This window comes from Neolamprologus multifasciatus, chromosome 6 (genome assembly GCF_963576455.1).
Source record: "Neolamprologus multifasciatus chromosome 6, fNeoMul1.2, whole genome shotgun sequence".
Taxonomy (NCBI): Eukaryota; Metazoa; Chordata; class Actinopteri; order Cichliformes; family Cichlidae; genus Neolamprologus; species Neolamprologus multifasciatus.
The window spans coordinates 37,808,826-37,832,348 of record NC_140444.1 but is presented as its reverse complement, the minus strand read 5'-3'; the positions used below and the strand labels follow the sequence as shown (position 1 = coordinate 37,832,348).

The window sequence follows — 23,523 nt, the reverse complement described above, 5'->3', positions numbered from 1 at the left end:
TGGCGAGTGTATAACCTGAACTTTAAACAGTCAGCTGTGTGCCTTTGCCTGTGTCCAGATATACAATATTTGCTCCATTAAAGTTGTACAAGCCTCTGAAGGACAATGGGTCTGATTACGATGGAGCAGAGCTGACCTGACGAAAACCTGAAACTTTTTCACAGGCTTGGTCCTGACTGCCATATTTTCTCTGACAGCCTTTCCTCTGACTGCTACGACTGGGGCAGCCGCCACAGCAGCTTCACCGTGCACCCCAACAGTGACGAACAGCGCCTGACCACCGCTGCCGGGGAGCTCCGCCCTTATCCATGAGTCCGCTGCTCTGTGTACAGCATCACTCTGCACTTTGACACGGTTCTGTTCTTGTGTTTGTTATTGTCACTGTAGAAAATAAAGAATGTCTTACAGCAGGGGTCTCAAACTCGTAGGTGACGTGAAGAAATATGATGCGGTTCGGCCGTCGAAGTGTGCCACGTGTCTGCACGGGCAGAGAGGACCACAGGCTCCAGTTAGTGAAGAGTCAGTTTTATCTTCTTATGCAACATTTGAAATGTAAACAAACAAACAAACACTTTGTTTGTTTTGTACTCCTGAAACACTAAAGTGGCCGTCCAATGAGACACAGTGGTCCACAGCCCACTTCAGTTTGAGACCCCTGCCTTACAGGTTTCTACACAACACAGTTCATCACTATGTGTCCTTAATTTTTGGTCCCCCAGCTGATCGCCCCAAACAGTCCCAGAAAATCACGTGTTTAGCTGTAAACACAAACATTTGAATCTCACGATGTTGGACGTTTCCCACAGCTACAATGTTGCTGCTTCTCGCGGTATGAATATGATGTTGTGATGAATGTTTCGAGTATTTCAATGAAGATAATCCAGGTAGTGAATTAAATTGGAAACAGTTCTTCTTTTCATGAAGTCAGCTTTGTATTTATTCACACACTCACAAAGACAACGAGCAGCCTCAGTGCTGCAGGTAATCAGAGAGACGCCCGTCTCTGCTGGGACGCTGTAGGGTTAGCTGATAGCAAAGCCAGTTAAATGTGGCCATCGTCTGCACATCTGTTTAGTCCACATTGTTCTGCTGTGAAATACTGCAGCAGGTCAGAGTTAAACAGGAGAACAGTGCACATCATTACTATATGAAACACAGTGGGCACTAGCATAAAGCTGGCCTGTTTCCAGTCTAAATGTATTTGAAGAGTCATTTTTGTTTGAAAAAGGTTAGAAAACCATTTTCAAACCAAAACAAGTTCGAACCATTAAAAGAGCAGGATCGTTGCTAATGTTAGTGACATAATATTAGCAGTGAACATCTGCCCAGATGTGTTTTAAAAGTAACAATTTAATGTGTTCAAATATCTTCAGTGGAGAAGACGTCTGCAGGTTTTTAAAAGACGGAGATGCACAAAATGCTTCATTAAACATTCATCTGGAGGTTTGATAAAGATGATCCGCAGCAGCGTACTGGTTACCAGGTCAGCTGGGATTCCCTAACCCAGCACATCAACTAGTCCCAGTAGGAAGGAATTCATTATGCTGCTCATTACACTACTTTAACATTTCTCCCTGAAACGACCTGAAACAACAAAGCCAGCTGCTGGTTTGAGGACACACACGTGTGATCTGTGTCTCACATTCAGGTCTGAGCACAGAGCAAACATGGTGTTAGCATGCTGTCTGTTAGCATGCTGTCTGTTAGCATGCTGTCTGTTAGCATGCTGTCTGTTAGCATGCTGTCTGTTAGCAGCATGATGCAGCTGTTTGTCCAGGTTACACGTTACCATCACGCTCTCGTCCTCAATAATAATAAAAGTAACATCCATGCTCACGCTGCAGACGGAGCCATTATCTTCCTCCTGCACACCAACTGAAATCAGCTGATTGATCCTGGTTATTGGTTCTCCAAACTTTGCTTTGCTTGTTTGTTTGCTTGTTCATTTTATTTCAGAAGAAAGATATTAGAGCGGTGTGAACGCTCCGTGGTGACTCTGGGGTTATCTGCATTTGGCAGACTTCCTCACACTCTTGAAGGCTGTCAGCCCTCCTGGACACGTCGCTGTTCATCACGTGACGTCTTGGAGCATGAAACTGAAACTAAACTGAAAGGATTCTTCGGCAGAAATGACCCAAACTACTTATTAGTCACTTTGAAGAAAGCATTCAGTGTTAATGGAGGGCTGCAGGTAGTATTTCTGAAAGGAACTAGCAGATCATTTTCTTTAATCCTTGAAAAGCTCCTCAAAGTTTTTCCTCTTTTTACTTTGTGAGAAAAGCAGGAAGAGTTGCTGAAGAAGCCACACGTGTGGGAACGACACTGATTTAATCAGTAACCAGGCAGCCAATCACGCCACGCGTTGTATATCCACATCTGAAAATCACTTCAAGGTTGGGTATCGATCGCCGTTCCCACACCCATCAGCGTCCTGCACGGCTCGGGACGAGCTTCAGCTCCACACTTCTAACAGATTTACTGCTTTTGTAAGATTTGTAACACTTCACATGTTTTGTTGTTGAGCTTTTGTGTGTTTGTGCTGTGAAATAAAGACATGCAGCCAGTGAAGGACAGCACTCAGAAGAAAGGAGATGGAGAGAAAGTAAACACCACATTCAGGTTCAGAAATATTTATTCCTCTTGTCAAATAAATAAAGTTCACAGGTTCAGCCTTTTGGACCCTTTTGTGTCGAACTTCTGAACTGGTTTGGTTTTTTAAGGCTGCTGAGTGGACTGAACAAGACTGCTGCTGGGCAAGCTCAGAGAAAGGCAAGCACATCTCTCACACAGAGTCTCCCTGCACGCCGCTGATGGAGGCGGAGCCACAAACTGAAACTAATGTCGGGTAACTTTACATCTACTCTCAAATAACCAGTCAGCTGCCACTGGCCTGAAGTGGGCTAACTCACTGCCACAGTGGGACAGCCTCATCTGCTGTCTTATTGGCTTCCAGCCGACAGAGTAACCAATGATAATACATCAATAACTGATTGGTCACATGATCACAACATCTGGATTCTGAAAGCTTCGAGCCGTTCTTACATGTTACAGGTGTGAGTGGTCTCGCCTCGCGCCCGGCGGCAGCTCTGTGACCCTCTCACATCAGCATCATTAAGCTTTCATCTCCCAGCTCAACAACAAAAACAAAAAATGTATAAAAATGTAAAAACCAAACTGATTTCTTAGTTTTAGGTTTGTGTTGCTGAAAGCTGCGAATGTTATTTTTGTTTAGCGCGAGAATAAAAACGCATGATTAAGATCAGGTGGCACAAAGCTGCAGTATTGACTCACCTGTGCTTTAAAAAAAAGTGAATTCCTGAAATGATCTTTAAGTCTTTCTGCCCATCGTGGTGACGTTTCTTACTCAGCTAACAGGCCAGCACTGACCTTCAGCATCACACAGCTGAACATGTTCTTCTAAATGTTCATTTAAGTCCAGATTCAGCTGGCACGCCCCTCTGCGCGCACACAGACACGCACAGACACACACACAGCTGCAGCTGGATGATTTTCCTATTTTTACTTCAACTTCAAAGAGAAAACAACGAGCATCAAAGAAGCTGCTCTGTGGGTTTGATGCTGCGTCGCAGCATTTATTCTGTTTTTAAACATCTACCCAGAGAATCAGGACGTAACAGCTCAAAATAGCTTCAACAAACAAAAGGATAAAAATTCAAATCAAGGCAACACAGAACTCTTTGGTCCACCTGCTGCTTTAACTGCTGAGCAAACAGAGTTCGTCTGAAAAAGACGTTTCCCGATTGGTTTGAGGAGGTGGATCTTTTTTCATCACACGGCGGTTTATTTGTGTTAACATGTGGATCTATATGATTCCAGCTGTGAATCATGCACAGCTGCTTTTCCTCACAGCACCCCTGAACCTGTGCTCGTCATCCTCAGCTTCACTCGTATGAACAGACGTTTGATTTCTGTGTGAATAATCCAGTTTACATTGTTTCTAACCCTTTTTAAACAAATGTGTCTTTAAGCCAACAGACCTGCAGCCAAACAGCAGCAAAGCAAGCTAGTGGAGCCTGAGCAGCACGGCTCACACAGCAGGAAACAGCAGGAAACAGCAGTCCATCAGCTGCTCTGTACTGGCCAACACACACACACACACGATGAAGCTGCAGGTGTCTGGTTTCTGTGACAGTTGGTGAGACGTTTGAAGCAGTCACTAAGCGGCGTGCACATCCAGTGAAGTATGACCGAGGCGTGTCTGTCCTACACATGCTCAGCAACGCTCCAAACTACAGCTGGCTTCATGCTGCCTCCATCCATGATTTTACAAACAAATGATTACATCAACATCTGTCACTGAAAACAAACAAATATGAACTCATGAGGGCCGAGTTTACCTCTGCCTGCACGGACCGAAGCCGGCGTTCTGAGGGCGCCTCACTGACTGAGACAGAGGACGATCACACACACACACTCTCCTCGTGCCTATGGTACGACAACTTTTCTCCGTGCCCCTGGTACACTGCGCAGAAACACCTTGCCACACGCACGCACACACACACACACACACACTGAGCTGATATGAGTTAGGCCTGAGGTGGCAGACACGAGCAGACACGAGCAACAACAGTAAAACATAAAGACACACAAAGGCAGCTGTGCGCTGACAGACTCCTTCCTTCTTCTACAGGAAATCAGGTGTCAGTATAAAAGACAACAGGATGTGAGGTCAGCAGAGGGCGCAGCGTCTCCTGCTGCGGCGGGCCTCTCGGGGCCGAGGCCTCGCTCCGTTCCTGTTGTCCTACATCAACATCTGCGGCTTTTTACTTTTCAAAAATAATTTGAGGACAAGTTTCACGAGCAGAGAAAAACGTGTCGTTTAAATGTTCCAAATCTTTTCTGATGAAGGCGAGAGGAGGCTGAAGAATTAACATTCATGATGTGTGACGGGGGGAGGGGCTTATAGAGGGGCGGTTCATGGGACAAAAACAGGGTCACTGCTGGTCCTCGGGTCCTTCTGAGAGCAGGTAGACGGCTGCAGTGTGGGACGCCTGCTGTCCAGGTGGAGCGTCGCCTCCTGTTACCTCTTCTCCTCCAACAGCTGACGGAAGTGATGGAGCTGATATATGCTGGTGGATAACCTACGGAGACAGACAGCACCAACACGTTCGACTGCTGGACAGAGTGCACAGTGACCCACGCTCACACGGAGCAGAAGCTTACCTGCCGAAGCCGTTCATCAAGGCCACGATCTCCTGACGAGTGAGCTGGAAGCCTTTGGAGGGGCTGTGTTCAGGAAGGTTCTTGATCTCCTTCTCAGAGAAGAGGATCTTCAGAGCAGTGCCCAGACCCTGAGTCTGCACACAACACAAACTCTATGACACTCAAGCCTACAAATCACAGACACATGACGGGGAACAGACTGATCCACAGTTTGGCCTCTAAACCCCCACAGCGCATTTTAAACCCAAAAAGCTTTATTTTAAACGGTTTTATTGCAATAACTGATGCTGGGATGCTCATAAACCTGTATTTGTTTTTAGACTGTTTCATGAACAACACAGAGGCTGCAGGAACACTGTACGGGTAAACTGACATGATGGGTGGGAGAGAGTAGAGAACACACACAGCCCTGCAGCTGCAGCACACAGCGTTATGTTGGGTTTGTCTACAGTTGACATGTGTTCACTGGGACAACACTGACTTTACTAATGACAGCAGACTAACCGTGACTCGAACCTTAACAATGATGTCTTGCTGTGGAAACTGAAGACGTGTTAAGGACACCGTGGTGCAGTCATGTGATGCTACGTCTTCACAGTTACTGTGATTCCATTCAGTGCTACGCAGCCTTTTACACCTGAGCTCTAACAAACGTGGCGAGTGTGTCTTTCTTCCTGATGAAGGCTTCTATGGTGGCTCCACATCAGCGGAGCTTACCTCCACCTGCACATCTGAGACTGCGCTGGCTTTAAAACGCACAAACTAGGATGAACACATGCAAAGACGCACCTGCAGTTTCCCCCAGAGGCGACATTTACTGCAGCCCACACAGTCCATGATCCTGGAGATGTTCTTGAAATGCAGACGAAACTCCTCCTGCAACAAGAACGATTACAGGACGCTGTGATTATGACTGTGCTGCTGCTGTGCTGTGGACAAAGAGACTGAACCAGGACAGCAACAAGCATCAGGACAGAGTCGTTATACTGCTGACTGTCAAAGAACCAGACACCACGAACACACTCATCACAGAGGACGCTCTGTCACAACTACAAGAGAAACAGAGGATAGTACACACACAGAGACACACAAACAGAGACACACACACAGACACAGACAGACAGACAGACAGACACAGACACACAGACACAGACAGAGACACACACACACACACACAGACACACACACACACACACAGACACACACACACACACACACACACAGACACACACACAGACAGACACAGACAGACAGACAGACAGACACAGACACACAGACACAGACAGACACACACACAGACAGACAGAGACACAGACAGACACACACAGACAGAGACGCACAGACAGACACACACAGACAGACAGAGACACACAGACAGAGACACAGACAGACACACACAGACAGACAGAGACACAGACAGACACACACAGACAGACAGAGACACAGACAGACACACACAGACAGAGACACACAGACAGACACACACAGACAGACAGAGACACACAGACAGAGACACAGACAGACACACACAGACAGACAGAGACACAGACAGACACACACAGACAGACAGAGACACAGACAGACACACACAGACAGACACACACAGACAGACAGAGACACACAGACAGAGACACAGACAGACACACACAGACAGACAGAGACACAGACAGACACACACAGACAGACAGAGACACAGACAGACACACAGACAGACAGAGACACAGACAGACACACAGACAGACACACACAGACAGAGACACAGACAGACACACACAGACAGAGACACACAGACAGACACACACACACAGACAGAGACACAGACAGACACACACAGACAGAGACACAGACAGACACACACAGACAGAGACACACAGACAGAGACACAGACAGAGACACAGACAGACACACACACACAGACAGAGACACAGACAGAGACACACAGACAGACACACACACACAGACAGAGACACAGACAGAGACACACAGACAGACAGAGCTACACCTTCATCAGGAGGTGAAGTATGACACAGGATGGAGACTAAACAGAGTTTCATGTGCTGATGTTCATGTAGCAGCTTTAGTTTTTACCTTTAACGTTTTGGCTTCCAGTTTGTGTCCAGCAAACATGGACTTCTCATCGAAGTGCATGGGGAAGGCTCTAAAGACACAGAGGTCCAGAAACAGTGATGATGATGATAATACTCTCTACATAAGTAATACAGTATTTATGGCTGCTGCCTTTGTCTCCATGTGACAGCTTCACTTATCTGCTGATGATCGATTTTTCCCCACAAACCTATTATGTAGCAAAAATGAACTTATTTAAATTCGTCTCTGTTTCCGTCTTAGATCAAGTTATTAAAAGTTAGTGTTTCCTTCCCCCTGTCACCCAGTGCTTGCTCATGGGGGGTCGTGTGACTGTTGGGTTCTCTTTGTATGACTGTGGGGTCTTTACCTATAAATATAAAAAGCTTTGAAGTGACTACGGTGCTTTGGTGCCGTGTACATATAATATAACATAATCCTGGTGTGCAGCATCACACAGCATGGACCATGTGGCAGGCAACAACATGGACATCAGCGTGATCTTTGGGCTGTGTGGATCATTTAACCTGCTCGTTACCATGACAACATTGTGTCCTCTACAGGACTGCAGCACATCAATGGCAGCCATGGAGGGAGGAAGCTATCAGAGCTTAGCTGGATGTCTGGGTCTACACTGAGTCGCAGAAGCTGCTTTAACCCACAACATTTTCTTTAAGGGGTCAAATAAGAAAATAAAGCACTGATGTAGTCGGTCCCACTAACTCCTGAAACAACCCCACTCAGATATCCGTGGGTTTTAGCTCGTGCTGGACTCTCCTGACAAGAATCAAGCTCCTCCTTCTTACTTGATCTCATTGAAGATCTGCAGCAGCAGGTCTTTGGTCTCTCCGTCCTCCTGAGCATTTCCCGTGTATAGGTTGACGATGGCTCGTTCAAAGTACGGCGCCACCTTGTAGAGCGCCCGCAGCTCGATCAGGTACAGGAAGTAGAGGTTTTTCAGGCGTCGCGTGCCCTCCCCCTTTGTCTCCGCCATGTCAAAACGCTGACGAAACTCCTGGACGTTTGGACCCCACACTGAGCGTCCCCATCCCTCTAAAGAGCCAAACAACGACTTACAACGTGGAAAGCACCATCACTGATTCATCAGCATAACTAATCCCAAAAGCAAAATGTGCACGCGACTCATCAGCTGTGCTTCAGCTGATTCTGCTAAAGAGACGTGTAAATGATCACATCCCAGTTCGTGCTCCAGCTTTGGTCAGTGATTTGTTTTATTAGTCTGTTGCTTAGCAATAACTAGCAGGTGGCTGCTAACCAAGCTAGCTAACATCAGCTGGTATCTTAGCACGCTACACTGTCATCCAAATAAAACAATAACACCCGAGGTGTGTTTGCTCCGTATGATGTCGTACCGTCCAGCAGGTACTCGGCACACAGGTGGATGTTGATGCTGCTGTGGAGGCCTGAGATGAGTCGGTAGAAAACTCTCTTCTCCAAACATAAACCTGCAGAGACAGCGATGACAACGGGTCAGCTTAAAGCTTCAGTCCACCCAAAACTGTGTAACACTGGGGGACAGGGGATGATGCCTTAAACATCAACCAGCACTACAGTCTAACCCTGCACCCGGCGCCACACTGCAGCCAGACTTATCCCACAGATGTGACTGTTGTGTGATGAAAACCTCAACATCTGTAATAAATGTGTTTGGCAGTGTTGGGACATCAGCTTTTCTTGTGACGGTGCAGAGATGACCCAGCAGCTACTGAGCACAGGACTTTAAATAAGGGACGTGACAGCTTTCATCACACAGAGGGGGGGTGTGTGTTTGGGCTACAACAACTTTAACGCGGTGCAACATCACATCCTCAGGAGGGCCCGAAGCAGCATTTTATCACATCTACACATCTGTGATGAGCCACAGCTCTGTGGCCTCCTGTCAGCAGCCTGCCCACTCAAAGTCTTCCACAGGAAGCAGAGACGAGACCAGTTTAACTTCAGAACACAGACGCTGAAAACCACAGGAAGTGACACGCCTGCTGTAGCTACACAGACGCTTCAGCTTTATGTGATTTACATGATAAAGAGATGGGACTAAGGACTGATAACGGCGTTCTTCAGGTCAGTCTGGGTGGAGGCGTGAGCACACGAGGCAGAACCCACCTTCAAGCCAGGTGTAGAAACCTTCCCCTGCAACATGAGCGACACGGACAAGAAGAGTTAAGTTTCATCACGGCTAAAACATCAACGTCAAGAGAAGTTTGGTTTACTCACCATCATCGTCTCCTGAACACACAAACAGAAGGAAGGAAGGAAACTGTTAGATGGGTGCAGTGATTAGGCACACACATAGCACACACGTATGAGCTCTAGTTTCACACACAGACATCTAAGATACACTGAAGAGCTGCGTTTTAATCCAGCTCTTTACTCAGGCTGTAGTAGCCTGTGACACAGTATGCAGTAAACAGGAGGCGAGCCGCTGAAGCAGGTACACTGATGTGTGAGCAGTTAGAGCAACATGACAGGAAGTTCTCAGAAACACTTCAGTTAGGTCATTTATACCTGACTAATGTCTGCGTGTTTGAGAGCCCAGGAAACAGCTCGTGAGCTACTGTTTACGTGTTTGCTGTAGAAGCAGCTGCTCGCCTCGCAGGCTGACTACAGGCCGGTCTTTCTGGAAACGGTGACCGTGTGGAAGAACCGGAATGGCCTGTGCAGGCACTCGGCTCCCTGACAGCACACCTTCATTCAGGTGGCAGACTGTGTGCTGGCAGCATGACATCACCTCAGTCTGCCGTGAGCACAGCTGACAGCATCCAAACACACAGCTGCGTCTGGAATGGCACAGGCCATTCCGGTTCTTCCACACCGCTCACCGTTTCCTGAAAGGACTGTAAGCTGTCATCTGTGAGGCGTGAGCGTGTTTGTTTTTAACATAGTTCACGGTGGAGCTGCTGACATAATGTGGATCTGAAGATCCATAACTGGCTACCTGGGGTCAAAAGTCTCGATGAATGCACGGCGTTTCGTACACCGGCTTCCGTGAGTGTGACGCTTATTTTGAGTGATGAAAAAAATAATAGAATATAATTTTATTTTTATATTTAAAAATCACAATAATCTTCAATTTAGAACTACAAGTTAAAAAAGAACTAAACACAAATAAAACACACTTCAGCTCAATACTTCTCATTTATTTTCCCAAACCATGCGGAGCCGCAGTATAAGGACTAAAGAGCCGCAGGTTGCCGACCCCTGCTCTAGGGTTTGTCTCACTGATCATTAAAATTCCAACAACTGAACCGTGAGCGGCTGCTAAGCCCTCCTCCCACGTATACCTGCACAGCAGGGTCTGTAAAGGTAGCAGCTCACCTCTGCTGGGAGCCAGAGGGTTCAGAGGTCGATACACCGACCTGGGCCTGTGGACACAAAAACACATTTTCAGTAGCACGTCAGAGACGAGCATTTGTGTGCAGGCAGCTCCAGGCTTACTTGAAGCAGTTCTCCTCGTAGATGCTGTTCCACACTCTCCAGGCGGACGGACCCTTATATCCGGTGAATCGCTCCGGATTCAGGAGCAGATCCACATACTCGGCATCTGGAGACGTCTCATCTGAAACACGTTTCATGGATTAAAAAAGCCTCTGACGGCAGCGGCTCGGGGGCATCATTAGAGATATTTCCTTCTTAGCAGCGCGGCTACAAATGTGCCGTTTAACTGAGCACAGGGAAGTTCATGTAAGAGCTGGAATAAGGACACATCGTGCCCGTTACACTTTTGTATTTTGTGTTTTTGTAAATGAGGAGTTTGTCCTGGTAGTGAAGTTTGATGCCTCACAGATACACAGAGTAAAGAGATGCTCACCGTCCAGCTCACAGAAGTGATCCTGAGCGTCGTCGTGTCTCGCCCAGTCAGCGAACGCCTCCTTACTCTGGTTACTGGAACCAGAAAAAATACACACATGTTCTAACTTTACTCCACAGCTAACAACACAAAGACCAAGATCACAGTTTGATCACAACGTCCACGTAAATGTTCATTTTCAAACTTTTCTCAAACGCCGTCTCCCATCACGTGATTCTTAATGAAGTCTGTTTCCAGTAAAGGTCACGCGAGTCTGAAACCAGCATCAGCAAAGGCTGCAGGGATGTTTCCCTTACTGCACATGCAAACTGCACATGCACTGAAGTGTGCGTCTGTGCCTCTGCTTAAGCCCAGTCTGCTCCTCTGTGTGTGAGGAGGAGCACAGACTGGACACTGGGAGCAGAGAAACCAGTGCAGCCACAGCTGATGGCTCACATCTGTGATGAGATTAAACTAAATGACAGGAAGTAAGAGAAGCTCAGCTTCTCTAAAAACTACATGGTGAGAGGAGACTGGGAGATCACATGGACACAAGACGAGCATAAAGTCGTTGAACCAGACGTCTAAGGCGCTGCTGTTGGAGGAGAGGAAGTGCCGACCAGAACAAAGAGATCATGGAGTGGTTCTTCTTTACTGACGTGTCGTTAACACGGAGCGGCGCTCAGTCGTGTGGTCACTGCGTCACGCGAGGTTAGACAGTCTGAGGTGCACATCTGGCCACATCAGCGGATGTGACGTGAGTGTGGTGGCTGTTTTCATCAGGAGATGCTGCCTCCTGCCTCTTTGTTTGTTACATTTCAAACCCACGTGAGTAAAGCGGTGTTTGCAACACGCTGTCACATCCTGTGTTTGCACCAGCCGCTGCTTCACAGAGGAACCTCCACGGTTGTAGGAGAAAGCTCTGCTGCTGCTGAGGTGAAAACCAGCTGCAGATAAAGACGGAGCAGGTCTGTGGACTCACCTCAGCGTGCTGTTGATGGCCCCCAGCTCCTTGGCCTGCTGGCACTCCACCACGTCCGACATCGTATTGGCCGCCTGCGAGTACTGGACACAGGAGGGATTCTTAATAACACTGTTTATCACAGACACCACTCAGACGTCACATCTTCACTGGGCTCGATGAAAGTGTTCCAGCTTATCAAAGTGGGCTGTAAGTATGTAAAATGGCCTGTTTGTAAAGCGCTTTACATATCCAGTCATCCACCCATTCACACACTGGTGATGGCAGCTACATTGTAGCCACAGCCACCCTGGGGCGCACTGACAGAGGAGAGGCTGCCGGACACTGGCGCCACCGGGCCCTCTGACCACCACCAGTAGGCAACGGGTGAAGTGTCTTGCCCAAGGACACAACGACCGAGACTGTCCAAGCCGGGGCTCGAATCAGCAACCTTCTGATTACAAGACGAACTCCCAACTCTTGAGCCACGATCGCCCCAAACAACAGCTGCTGTACACAACAGCCCAACACTCAACCGCCTCACAAAGACACAAACATAACTCAGAGGTTAAACTCTGCTCCACCTTCTGCTCGTGCCAGGTAAGCACAGCCCAGTGTGAGCTGATAACACGACGCTTGGTCATGAAGAGCCAAATACACGATTCTTATAAATCTGTGCTTTGATTTAACAACGGAAGAAAAAACAAATACTTCCTGTTTCTGAGTGAACATCAAGACGAAGAGTAAGGAAACATCTGCACAGACACTTTTACACTTTGCTGCTTTTGACACATCTCAGTCCCCTTCAATCCCCAGCTCTAGCTCTAGCCCCACCCCCAGCTCTAGCCCCACCCCCAGCTGTAGCTCCACCCCCAGCTGTAGCTCCACCCCCAGCTCTAGCCCCACCCCCAGGTCCAGCAGCGAGCGCTCCATAAACACAGCTGCAAACTGAAATCTTCTAAACGAGATTATTTGGCTCCGTCAAAGTGAAATATTTCAGGAACTGAAACAAAGAAGCACAAACATGTGACTCGTCCAATCTTGGTGTTTTTATTTCAAACAGAAAACTCCACCTGAAAGGACACATTCAGGAGTACCCGAGCAGAAGCAGTCAAGCCGGTTTGTGTCTGAAACAACAGCCTCTGCGTCTCAGTTACATTTAGAGGAGTTTTTACTATTTCGATCATATTCAAATGCTTTGATTTCACTGTGACCTCTCCCTGACTGTCCAAGCACCTGCTGTACTTCTCACGGCCACTCTGAGGCTCGCTTTAAGTCTGGCTGCGTCTCCCAGCTGACGGTTGGGGAAACATCTGCCCCTGACTGAGACCAGAGCAGATGTGCAAACACTTCTGGGTCATTTCAAGGCAAACGCCAGGCTGTTGGCCGAGAGCGACCAACACTCTGCTCTCAGCGTCTCCATGTAGACGCTATCAGAGGAGATAAGAAGAGCGGCTGTGTGTGCGCTCAGTCCAGGAAGTGCTGGAACAAACCCAGCAGCTCTGAAACTTCCTCTGAAGTAAGAGACCGACAGCAGCTACGAGGCCGCCGCCACAGCCGCCATTCAACCCAAGTGTCTCCTGTCTGATACAACAGAGCGCGTGCGCAACGGAGCGCGTGCACAACAGAGCGCGTGCACAACGGAGCGCGTGCACAACGGAGCGCGTGCACAACAGTGCAGCGCTGACACGTCCACCTAATGTGGATTCACTGACACGACTCAGCGACATGTTCCCACTGAGACCAGCCCGCTGAGTGAACAACGGGCTGGGAGGTCAGGTTATAAGTGTCATAACCACTGATCAGGTGAGCACAAACACAAACTACTGCAGAGGGAACGAGGCACAAACCTGTGTGTAAATCATGCTTATGGAAGTTTGATGCACAGATCAGATGCATCAATACTTCCATACCTGACAGTGTTTACACAAAACGCACAAAAGTGCCTCATACAGCACAACTACAACAATAATGATGACATCAAAAACAGAAGGTTTTTAACCTTTGGATCTAAGAATGCTCAGCAGTGCTTTCACTCAGTCTGATTTCCTGCACGAGGTCCCTGTGGAGAGCCTGATGACCTCACTGTGGAGACCCTGATGACCTCACTGTGGAGACCCTGATGACCTCACTGCTGTGACTGTCAGCTCAGGCTGGAGATCAGCTGCTCGTCTTTCACGAATCACTTTTTGGGTTTGTTTTTGACCCGAGCGGCAGCGAGTATCTCGGCTAAATTAACAACGTTGGTAGAAATTGTGTTAATATGTCAAGCAGTGAAACAAACTCCTGACATCTCACTGCTGCAGTGCACTAGTGCAGGAGCTGCAGGAGCTGCAGGAGCTGCAGGAGCTGCAGGAGCTTTGATCACCACAGTCAAACCTGCACAACTATTACTACGTTAGTTAAACCCAGAGAAGCAGGACTGAGGGCATTCCTGACATGACTGCACAGCACAAACGTTCACAAAGCTTCACTCAGAACTGCACACACAATGATGACAAACACTGCTACACACTCACTACCCACTGACACTCATCTTCAGTCCACTCATTGGTCAGAGGAGTCTGGGAGGCAGCACCAACAGTCAATACAGGAGCAGGTGCTGTGTGTCCTCCAGCAGCTCCATGTCACATGTGCTGTTTAACATGTGACTCACTGAAACCGACGCAGTCAAATATCAGGCAGAATTACCGGGTCTACACCTCTGAGCCAGAGCGAGTGAGACAAAACAAAATATCTGCACCTTCCTCCACCTTAGTCTACGTTCACACTGAGGGCGAAAGCGCATCAAATCCGACTTTCCTGACCCTCTGCGACTCATATCCGATCATGGTGTGGCAGCGTGAGCGGCACAAATCCGATGTTTTCAAATCCGATCTGGGTCACTTTCATATGTGGTGCTGAATCCACAACATTTTATTTGTTCTGTATAATCTGCAGATTCTGACAGAAACTATCCTTTGAAGCAGCGCTCCTCTAAAACAGCAATAAGGATCATTATTAGGTTATTTACATTATTATGTAAATAATAAAACAACTTAAAGCAAAAATTGGGAAACGTGAAGTCTGAAGTCTTTATATTAAGGCCATCAGTCAAACATACTGTTGCTCTGGGTCTAAGACCTGCAGAGTGAACGTAGCCTTAGTCTTGGTTTTAAAGTCCTGTGAGCTGCAGAAACTGCAGCCTGGAACAACAACAGTCCAGATACATGCAGCACTCATGTGACCACAGCTGCACGTGATAACAAGTTTAGTCAGGAACAGCTGGTCTCACCTTGTTGTAGTTCCCAGACTTGATGCCAACAGGAACTTTGCTCTGTGAAATGAAACAGACCATCAAACAATGATAGGTGACCATGTTCACACTGAGAAAACACATCTAAGGCAGCATGTGACAGTTAGGAGGTCATCTCCGTCCTCAACGAGCCGGCGTGTGACTGACTGGGCGGTAAAGAGACTGGAGTAAGCCAGCTGACCTCTGGGCAGGGCTCCACGTGGCAGTCTTTGATGGAGCAGTGTCCGTCATCAGGCCAGAAAGGACACGGTCGCTTCAGGTTCACCTGCAGCACAGACACAACAGACACTCAGCACCGACTCATTTATTATTGCGATCGTGGCTCAAGAGTTGGGAGTTCGTCTTGTAATTGGAAGGTTGCCGGTTCGAGCCCCGGCTTGGACAGTCTCGGGCAACACTTCACCCGTTGCCTACTGGTGGTGGTCAGAGGGCCCGGTGGCGCCAGTGTCCGGCAGCCTCTCCTCTGTCAGTGCGCCCCAGGGTGGCTGTGGCTACAATGTAGCTGCCATCACCAGTGTGTGAATGGGTGGATGACTGGTTGTGTAAACCAGTCATCCACCAGCTTTTCTAGTCCCTAAGGACCCCAAAGCGCTTTACACATTCAGTCATCCACACATTCACACACTGGTGATGGCAGCTACATTGTAGCCACAGCCACCCTGGGGCGCACTGACAGAGGAGAGGCGCTTTGGGGTCCTTAGGGACTAGAAAAGCGCTTTACAAATACAGACCATTTACCATTATTACTGTTACTATGACAGAGGCAGGAAGCAGCGGCTCGTCCACGTGTGAAGGACAGACGCTCGCTGCCTGTCGCTGTAGGCTCGCCGCACAACCAGTTCAGTGAAAGAGAGAAATCAGGTCTGGGTGTGAGGACGAGGGCGTGGCGTGTGATCGGCTCCACAGCTGTGGGTGGCTCACATCGTGTTTTTAGACACGCCCAAGTGGTGCTGCGAGTGCAGATGTCACAGGGAGGCCAGCGCCCACTGACTGTGGACGGCTGCTGACGTGCACGTAGGACACACGCTCGTTTCACCTGCAATCATTCTGCTCGCCCGGACGCCATTCATACAAACGCTGTGATTCGTGTGTGTTACGGTAAACCCAGCCACGCCCACCGCGTCTCGTCCTCGCTCACAGCGTGAACATATTAAAACTATTACAGACAAACTTTCACTGGCCTTTCTGAAGCGCACCAATCAGAGCACTGCTTACAACACAGTGTGTGTGTGTGTGTGTGTGTGTGTGTGACACGTGGAAATTTGTATTTATCTGGTACGTTGGTTTTATTCATTTTTAGTTTATTTAGTGTAGTTTTTATTTGGGGGGGGTCACATGATTGTTGGGTTTTCTCTGTATCTATGAAGCACCTCGAGGCGACTTTGTTGTGATTTGTTGTGTGTAAATAAAACTGAACTTGCATGGTTTTATTTGACTCTGCTTTGATCCACCGTGCTCTGGCTGCACACGGGACAAATGAGCTGATCGGGATCACCTGCTGAGGTGTGGGTGTGTCCAGAAGGGGCCTATCAGCTGTGACTTTTAAAAGCAGACTAGCTGAGCGGCCCCAGATATGAGGAGGAAGGCCAGGTGACACGAGGGCCCCGCTGCCCTCTCGTCAGGGCGCGACGCCTAATCGGGAGACGGATCGGCCAGCGTGACGTGGTGACCCAGTCCTGACAGCGAGGGACGGCGACAGTGGGAGACAACGCGTGACTGGCAGCGGGGCGGAGCTGGAAACTGAACTGAAAACAGACACAGGAAGTGTTTGTCTGCTTCTTGTGTGCGTCTTCTCTCCACGTCACACTGAAATCACACTCGGACACATCCAGCGACACGCAGCATCAAGGTGACCTCAGGTCTGCTGTGTGAATGACATGATCAGTGTGTGACAGGCTGCTCACAGACACACACAGAGCAGCCTCTGTTCACGCCGCCGCTGCACCTCAGTGTGATGGTGCTGCACAGCTACAGGCGACCCCGAGCCTCCACCCACCTCCTACACCAAACGCACACAATCGATTTGTGGAAACATGTTCAACACTTTGGCATTAAAAGATTTTAATGTGTGAGCAGTTTGAACGGTCACACAGAGGTTAGCACAGAACCATGTTTGTGCTGCAAGCTGCAGCTGAGGGAGGCGTTACGTTTGGTCTGTCCTTAAAGACGTGCTGATCTACAAGCTCACAGCACTGAAGCTGATATGGATCATTATAGCTGCAGATCCATCTGTCTCGCTCCCTCTGCGCCTCACAGCATCCACGTGCTCGTGCTTGTGCTGCTCAGACTGCTGTGCTAATAAAAACACAGCCAGACAGAAGTGTAGCAGCGTCTTCATCAAACGCAGCTCTTTGCAGGAGACTGCACGACTTTTTATGGCAGCACTGACAAACTACAGTGTAACACGACACCGGTGCAAGAGTCAGACGTCACTTCCTGTTCTGTAACACCCAAACTAGAGACACGAGAAGAAAGGAAAAGAAAGTGCTGCATGAGTCTATATGTGAGAATCATTTACACAGATGTTTAGGAACGTGTCATCCAACAGCTGCACGCTGGGAGCCGAGGAAAAGGATCCATCCACAGCATGTTTGTCCCACAGTGGGGATTTAGATTTGTCTGTCATCATTTTATTCTGATTTAGTGTTTATTTGTGAGTGTAGTTTTTATATGCATGAACCCACTGTGGACTGGCTGGGCTTGGTGTGGGCGTGTCCTATCAGCGGGTGAAAGGGCCTGTTTAAAGGAAGCTGAGCACTGAGGGAGGCCCTGATATGAAGGGAAGGAATGCGCAGGAGCCAGACGATGGCAACAGTGCGCTGCCCTCTCGTCAGGGGCGTAGCACAGCTGCACCTCCGCCTGCATTTGTGAGCAGCGTCTCCACTGTTGTTCACCGGGTGCAGCCGTGTTGGGAGAGGATCGCCATGGCTATAACCAGGCCAGATTCCCAGACGATGTTTCTCTGCTCGCAGGGCGATGCCACGAGGGAAGACGCTGTGGCAGCGAGCGTGCGGCTCAAGGGCGGAGCATAAGTTGGGCTGTGATGGGACGAGACTGAGATGGGAGGCTTCTCCTCGTCCTCCTGGGACCGGCCTGGTGTGGTCGCTGCTCCGAAGACAAATGACTCCCCTGGTTTCAAAAATGAAGAAGATTCGCTCTGGGATGTGGGAGCAGTTGCATCGCGGGACTGAGTGTTGTTTTAACGTACGAAGAACTTTTGTTAGAATTGTGTTGATGTGTTTGTTGTTTTCAGGATTGTTTGGTTCTTGTTTTCTGGCCTGTGAATAAACCGTGAGCGAGTCGTCCTGTAGCGTCTCTGTGGCCCGTCTTTAAAACAAGAACCTCCGTGGTGTGACGCTCAGTCTGCATGTTCACGTGTGCTCTTACTGTGGGAGGACACACACCACTGAGGTCTAACAGTAACTCATGTTGTGACAACATGTGCCAGTAAACGCAACGACCTGCAAAAAGACAACAGCGCGCACACATGCAAAAGAGATCCCTGTGATTTCCATCTGTTTGTACATACTTTCACTACTGCAGTGAGCCTCACTGTGGTTCACTGTAGCTGCAGCAGCTCTTACCCTGTAGTATCTGAAGTAGTCTCTCTCTGTCAGCTTCCTGATGCGAGGGTGGAGCTTGAAGTTGTTGAAAATGTCGATGCTTTCGACGTCACAGAAGCAGTCGTCCAGGACGCCTGTGAGCTGAAGCAGAGCAGAACACTTCGTTTACTAACGACACCTCATCTCTAAATAAGAGTGTCACAGTGTTTCCACTCATCATAAATAATCATGATGTCATTTCAGGTGGTTTAAGTGAAGCTGTGTGCTAGAAACACACGACAGAAGCGTGGACTCAAACCTGACAACGTCACGCAGCACAAGTCGAAGTCTGCACCCTGAAGTTTGTACTAAACTCTGACCATCAGACTTGGCAGCCTCAGTTCTGCCATGGATGAGATTGAGGCTACGCCCACACTAGATTTGAAAACGCTCCACGTCCACACGAGTGTTTTCAGTGGTTTTCACAGAGGTGAGCGTCCACACTGAAACGGATGAAAACGTTCCAGTCCTGCACAAACGCGAGTGAGAATTAAAGAATTTGAAGGAGAGCTATAAGAACAAACGGATATTCATCTTTTTCAGGGCGACTGCTGTATGACGCCCTCCGCTATCTTAGCTTAATTGGTCACGTGACTGCATCACATGACTAAAATGCGTCATCGTTTTAGAAAGTCTGCGACGGGGCAGCTCCCTTTTGAAATGTCTGTGTTTTCGAGAGCGTTTTCAAAACGCTGCGTTTTCCCACGAGGAAAACGGCGTCTCAGTGTTGACGGGACGCCAAAACGTTTTTGTTTGAAAACGCATTCGTGTGGACGTAGCCTGAGCGCACTTCAAAGGTCAGTTACGCCTTCACTGGGAGATGTAACACCTGAAGACAAAATTACTGCCGTGAAGCTCTTTGATGGGTGACAACAGAAGTGAGCCCTGAGGTCGGGCTGCGCCACATGACCACGATCTCATATCCTGATATAAGACATCCATCATCGCGATAACGATGTAAATCACAAACATGGAACATTTTCTGTAAATCCTGTCATGTAGCTGGTCGAGTGTTTTAACCGATGCGTGAAACGATACATTTTTAGACATAAGTTGTAACGGCGCCGTTTTCGTGTTTATTACACGGCGTGCTGCGGGGAAAAGCCTGTTCTGACGTTTGAGTCTAAGGTTTATTTTTTAGCACCTGGCGGCTCTTTTTACTTCTCATCAGTAAATAATCTGCTCTTTCACGTGATTCAGTTTATTTTGAAAAGTCTCAACAGGATCTTGAGCTTTATTGTGAAAGGTTCATGTGGAAACTAAACCAGCGGACACACAATGGTTTTACCGTTATTGTTGCTAACAACAACGCATAAAAACAGGTGCTTGTCCGTCCGTAGTGTGGTTATATTAAATATAAGAGAAAGAGAGAACTTAATGTAGCCACTACAGTGACCATCCAAACATGAACAAATATTGCTGTAAACAGTTTATTTTGCGACACCACGAAACAAACGATAACGTAAAATGAAACGATAGACGTTTTTATATCGTCATCAGATATATATCATTATAGCGAACAGCCCTACCCTGAGGGATCTCCCATAGGAGAGGAGCAGATGTAGTGTCTGTTTGAACACAGTCACAGACAGCATTTTACATCTCTGTCAGCTGGTCATGTTTCTAAAGAGAAGTAACCATCATCCCGTTCTTAAACGGTCTTCCTGACCGACTGACTCGAGTTAATCTGAACAGATTTTTTAACCACAGCATGATGGAACAAAACAGTTAAAACACAAGTTTAGCTGAACTGGATCCAGAGACTCGGTTCATAGAGACAACAACATGCAGCATTAGCAGGTGCATGCAGTCTCACATCCCTATTTTGGACATTTAGACAGTTGTTCCCTACTTGGTGGGTTTTATGCAGCGGTTTGTACGCTTTTGCATGAATTTATGATGGAAAACTGTTGTTTTACGTAAAGGAACACCACACCTGCTACTGTGCTTCTTGTTCTGTGGACAGCCATAGATGGCAGCTCTCTTTATAACTTCACAATAAATTAAAACGCTGTAAAAATCTAAAGTGCGCCTTGTTAGGAGACATTACAGTTGCTGTTAAGTCTTTTTGTGGCTTCGCCTCCTCTTATCAATGAGCCACGTTTGCTTTGGATCCGTTCCTGACACAACCCCCACCCCCAGGTAGGGTTCACATGTCTGATGACTACTGTAATTTTGCTGCTGTTACAAATTTATAATCATGTTCTAGAAATTACATTACGAAAATAAGAAAAACTATTAGGCTCAGGTGATGATGCTCCGCCATCAGACAAACCACCACCTACCTGCACGTTCATACATAATACATCCATCACGCTGTGTTACCTGAACCCACAAAGCCCATTGTCTGCTCTATAAACCGTCAGCTGCTGACTGAAACCTGCAAATGTGTTTGAACTGAAGAACAACCCAGCAGTCACATGTTAAGAAGCTTGGTAAACAGTCAAATGGCTCGGGCTAGTTTTGTTAGGTAGCTCAGCTCTGTGCACAGCAGGCAGAGCCTCAAACATCACCAAACATCTGCTCTAACTGGCTGGAGAACAGCTCTGGACACTCTTTCAGTTCAGTTAGCTCATGATTAGAGTCTCAAATGCTGCATTAATACTTTAGTCTGCAAATTAAGAGAAAATGAAACATAAACAAAATGTTATTAACAAAATATCCAATGCAATGATTCCTCAATACTGAGTAAAGATGGACATTGTACTGTTTGGGGGCTTTTTTGCATTTGTGTGTGTGTGTGTGTGTGTGTTTGTATGTGTGTGTGTGTGTGTGTTTGTATGTGTGTGTGTGTGTGTGTGTGTGTGTGTGTGTGTGTGAGCGAGAGAGAGAGAGAAAGTTATTTGAACCGAAACCGAACAACTACAGAAGTACTTCACGAGTATGTAGTTGTAAAAACTTGTAAAGTACTTTCACATTCTTTATATTTCACAACAGGCTTTTCCTTTTCAAGCTATCTAAGATGTGACAAAACATATGGCAGCAACTGCTCAGCTCTGTGAAGAGCAGTACAGCTAAACCACGTGCGGGTATTTTAGAAACCTTTGTAAACCCTTTACACTAGTATTATATATACTAATATACACTACAGAAACACAAAGACAATCTTACTGTGACAAAAAACTAATGACAAACACCAAACCACAGCAGACCTCAGAGTGCAGCAGTCCACTGAGCGCCAGGAAAAGAACCGTTTTTCTCAGCATCCTGTTGTTCGCCTTCAGCTTTCTGTGTTTCAACTTCCTTCAAATTAAAACTTCCCTCTCGTGTAACTGTCCATATGTCACAGCAGCAGCTGTATGTCTGTGCTGTCATCACAGACCCGCACTTCCATGCCCGCCAGAAGCCCCGCCTACAAACAAGCCGCTGTCAAAACAAACGCCGCCCCTCTGACGGCGCCTCCCCGTTTGTAGTCATCTACATGTTATAGGTCGCTAGGGACACTTGGCAACTTCTACGCAAAAGACTACAATGTCCATGAGGAGGTTGTAAAGCGGGAGCTCTGACACAGCCAATCAGATCACACCACGCTTTTCGCTCAACTCACAAGAATTTCGGCCGGTTTAACTCGCTGCTGGGTCCGAGGACAGGAAGAGGAGCGCTCTCGACTCTGCTCATTAGTCTACTTTAAGGACTCACTGTTCAGTACAAACAAGAAGAGATTTCGGCTTAAATACCAATTTAGTCGGTCAATTGTAACTATATCTATTTATTTATCAAATGGCAGAAAATAAAACAATTTGTGCACTCATGAACAGTCGCTAACTAGCATCTCACGTACACACAGTGACGTCAAAATAAAATGACAGTAGAAAGTGCTGGAAGCTCCTAAAAACAAAACTGTGACTTTCGCAGATTACAAGCTTCATGAAGAACAACAAACTATGTTATTAAAAAAGAACAAAAAACTATCTTTCCGGTGACAAACGCTCCGTGTTTGGGGCTACTTACATGACAGAAGCAGCTCTGGTCCTGGCTCTCCGAGGTTCTGCTCGGATGCTGCTCGCTGTGCTGCGTTTGGGCTTTGGTGTTTTGCTGAAACCAGCCCAGAACAAAGTTTCCCAACAACCACGCCAACAGCAAAACACCGAACGCTTGAAACGTTACTTTCCACATCACTCACTGCGCTATCAGCTTGGAAAGCACAAGAAAGTCAAACCTGGCGAGTAGTAGCTAGCTAACTATAGCAGCTTTAGGCTAGCTGGAATGTATCATCCGCAGCGTGTCGCCAAACCAACAGCCCGATGTCCAAGGAGTCTCGCGTGGATATTTAGACTCCTAGCTGCCCCACGTAAACAGAGTCATGTTGTAAAAATGTTTTACATGACTTAAGAAGCGCTTTCAACCAGCCTCCACTTTATTTTCAAGGTAGCGCAAGAAAAATGACTTTTGCTTCCGGTTAAAAATTTCAAAATAAAATGCATAACTCGCTCTTGCAGCTATAACAGGTCGATCTCAATCGGAGCCAAAACACGATCCTTTTTTCCCCTAAACAGTAAATTAATTTAATATAAAAGAAACAATGGAAAACTTCTTAAAACCAGCTACACAAAAGACAGCGTTGTCTTCCTGTGGGAGTTGTCGCCAC

At 47.5% G+C, this 23,523-nt stretch overlaps 2 protein-coding genes across 5 annotated transcripts in view; one reads left to right on the top strand and one right to left on the bottom strand.

The window, feature by feature from the left end:
* The window catches only part of gpr137bb (G protein-coupled receptor 137Bb), a 13,006-nt gene extending 8,076 nt beyond the window's left edge, over positions 1-4,930 (top strand). Inside the window, exon 7 of the mRNA XM_085164048.1 lies at positions 198-4,930. Within this exon, the coding sequence (XP_085020174.1) occupies positions 198-312 (115 nt within the window). The 3' untranslated portion in view covers positions 313-4,930. The remainder of the gene's footprint in view (positions 1-197) is intronic.
* On the bottom strand, positions 2,615-23,523 carry ero1b (endoplasmic reticulum oxidoreductase 1 beta). 4 transcript variants are annotated; one of them, XR_014874718.1, is made up of 17 exons: positions 22,887-23,523; positions 18,918-19,037; positions 15,515-15,598; positions 15,313-15,354; positions 12,060-12,142; positions 11,099-11,172; positions 10,726-10,846; positions 10,606-10,652; positions 9,505-9,516; positions 9,394-9,420; positions 8,643-8,735; positions 8,076-8,322; positions 7,273-7,342; positions 5,974-6,060; positions 5,185-5,318; positions 4,520-5,102; positions 2,615-4,439 (listed from the first exon to the last, which is right to left on the bottom strand). XR_014874718.1 is itself a non-coding variant. In XM_085164038.1 (16 exons), the coding sequence occupies exons 1-16, from the start codon at positions 23,049-23,051 to the stop codon at positions 5,042-5,044; spliced, it is 1,467 nt and encodes a 488-aa protein (XP_085020164.1). In that variant the 5' UTR covers positions 23,052-23,523; the 3' UTR covers positions 2,615-5,041. The 4 variants fall into 4 exon arrangements, 3 of the variants coding, with proteins under 3 accessions (XP_085020164.1, XP_085020166.1, XP_085020165.1); XM_085164038.1 differs by having other exon boundaries at positions 2,615-5,102; XM_085164040.1 differs by lacking the exon at positions 22,887-23,523 and adding an exon at positions 22,088-22,876 and having other exon boundaries at positions 2,615-5,102.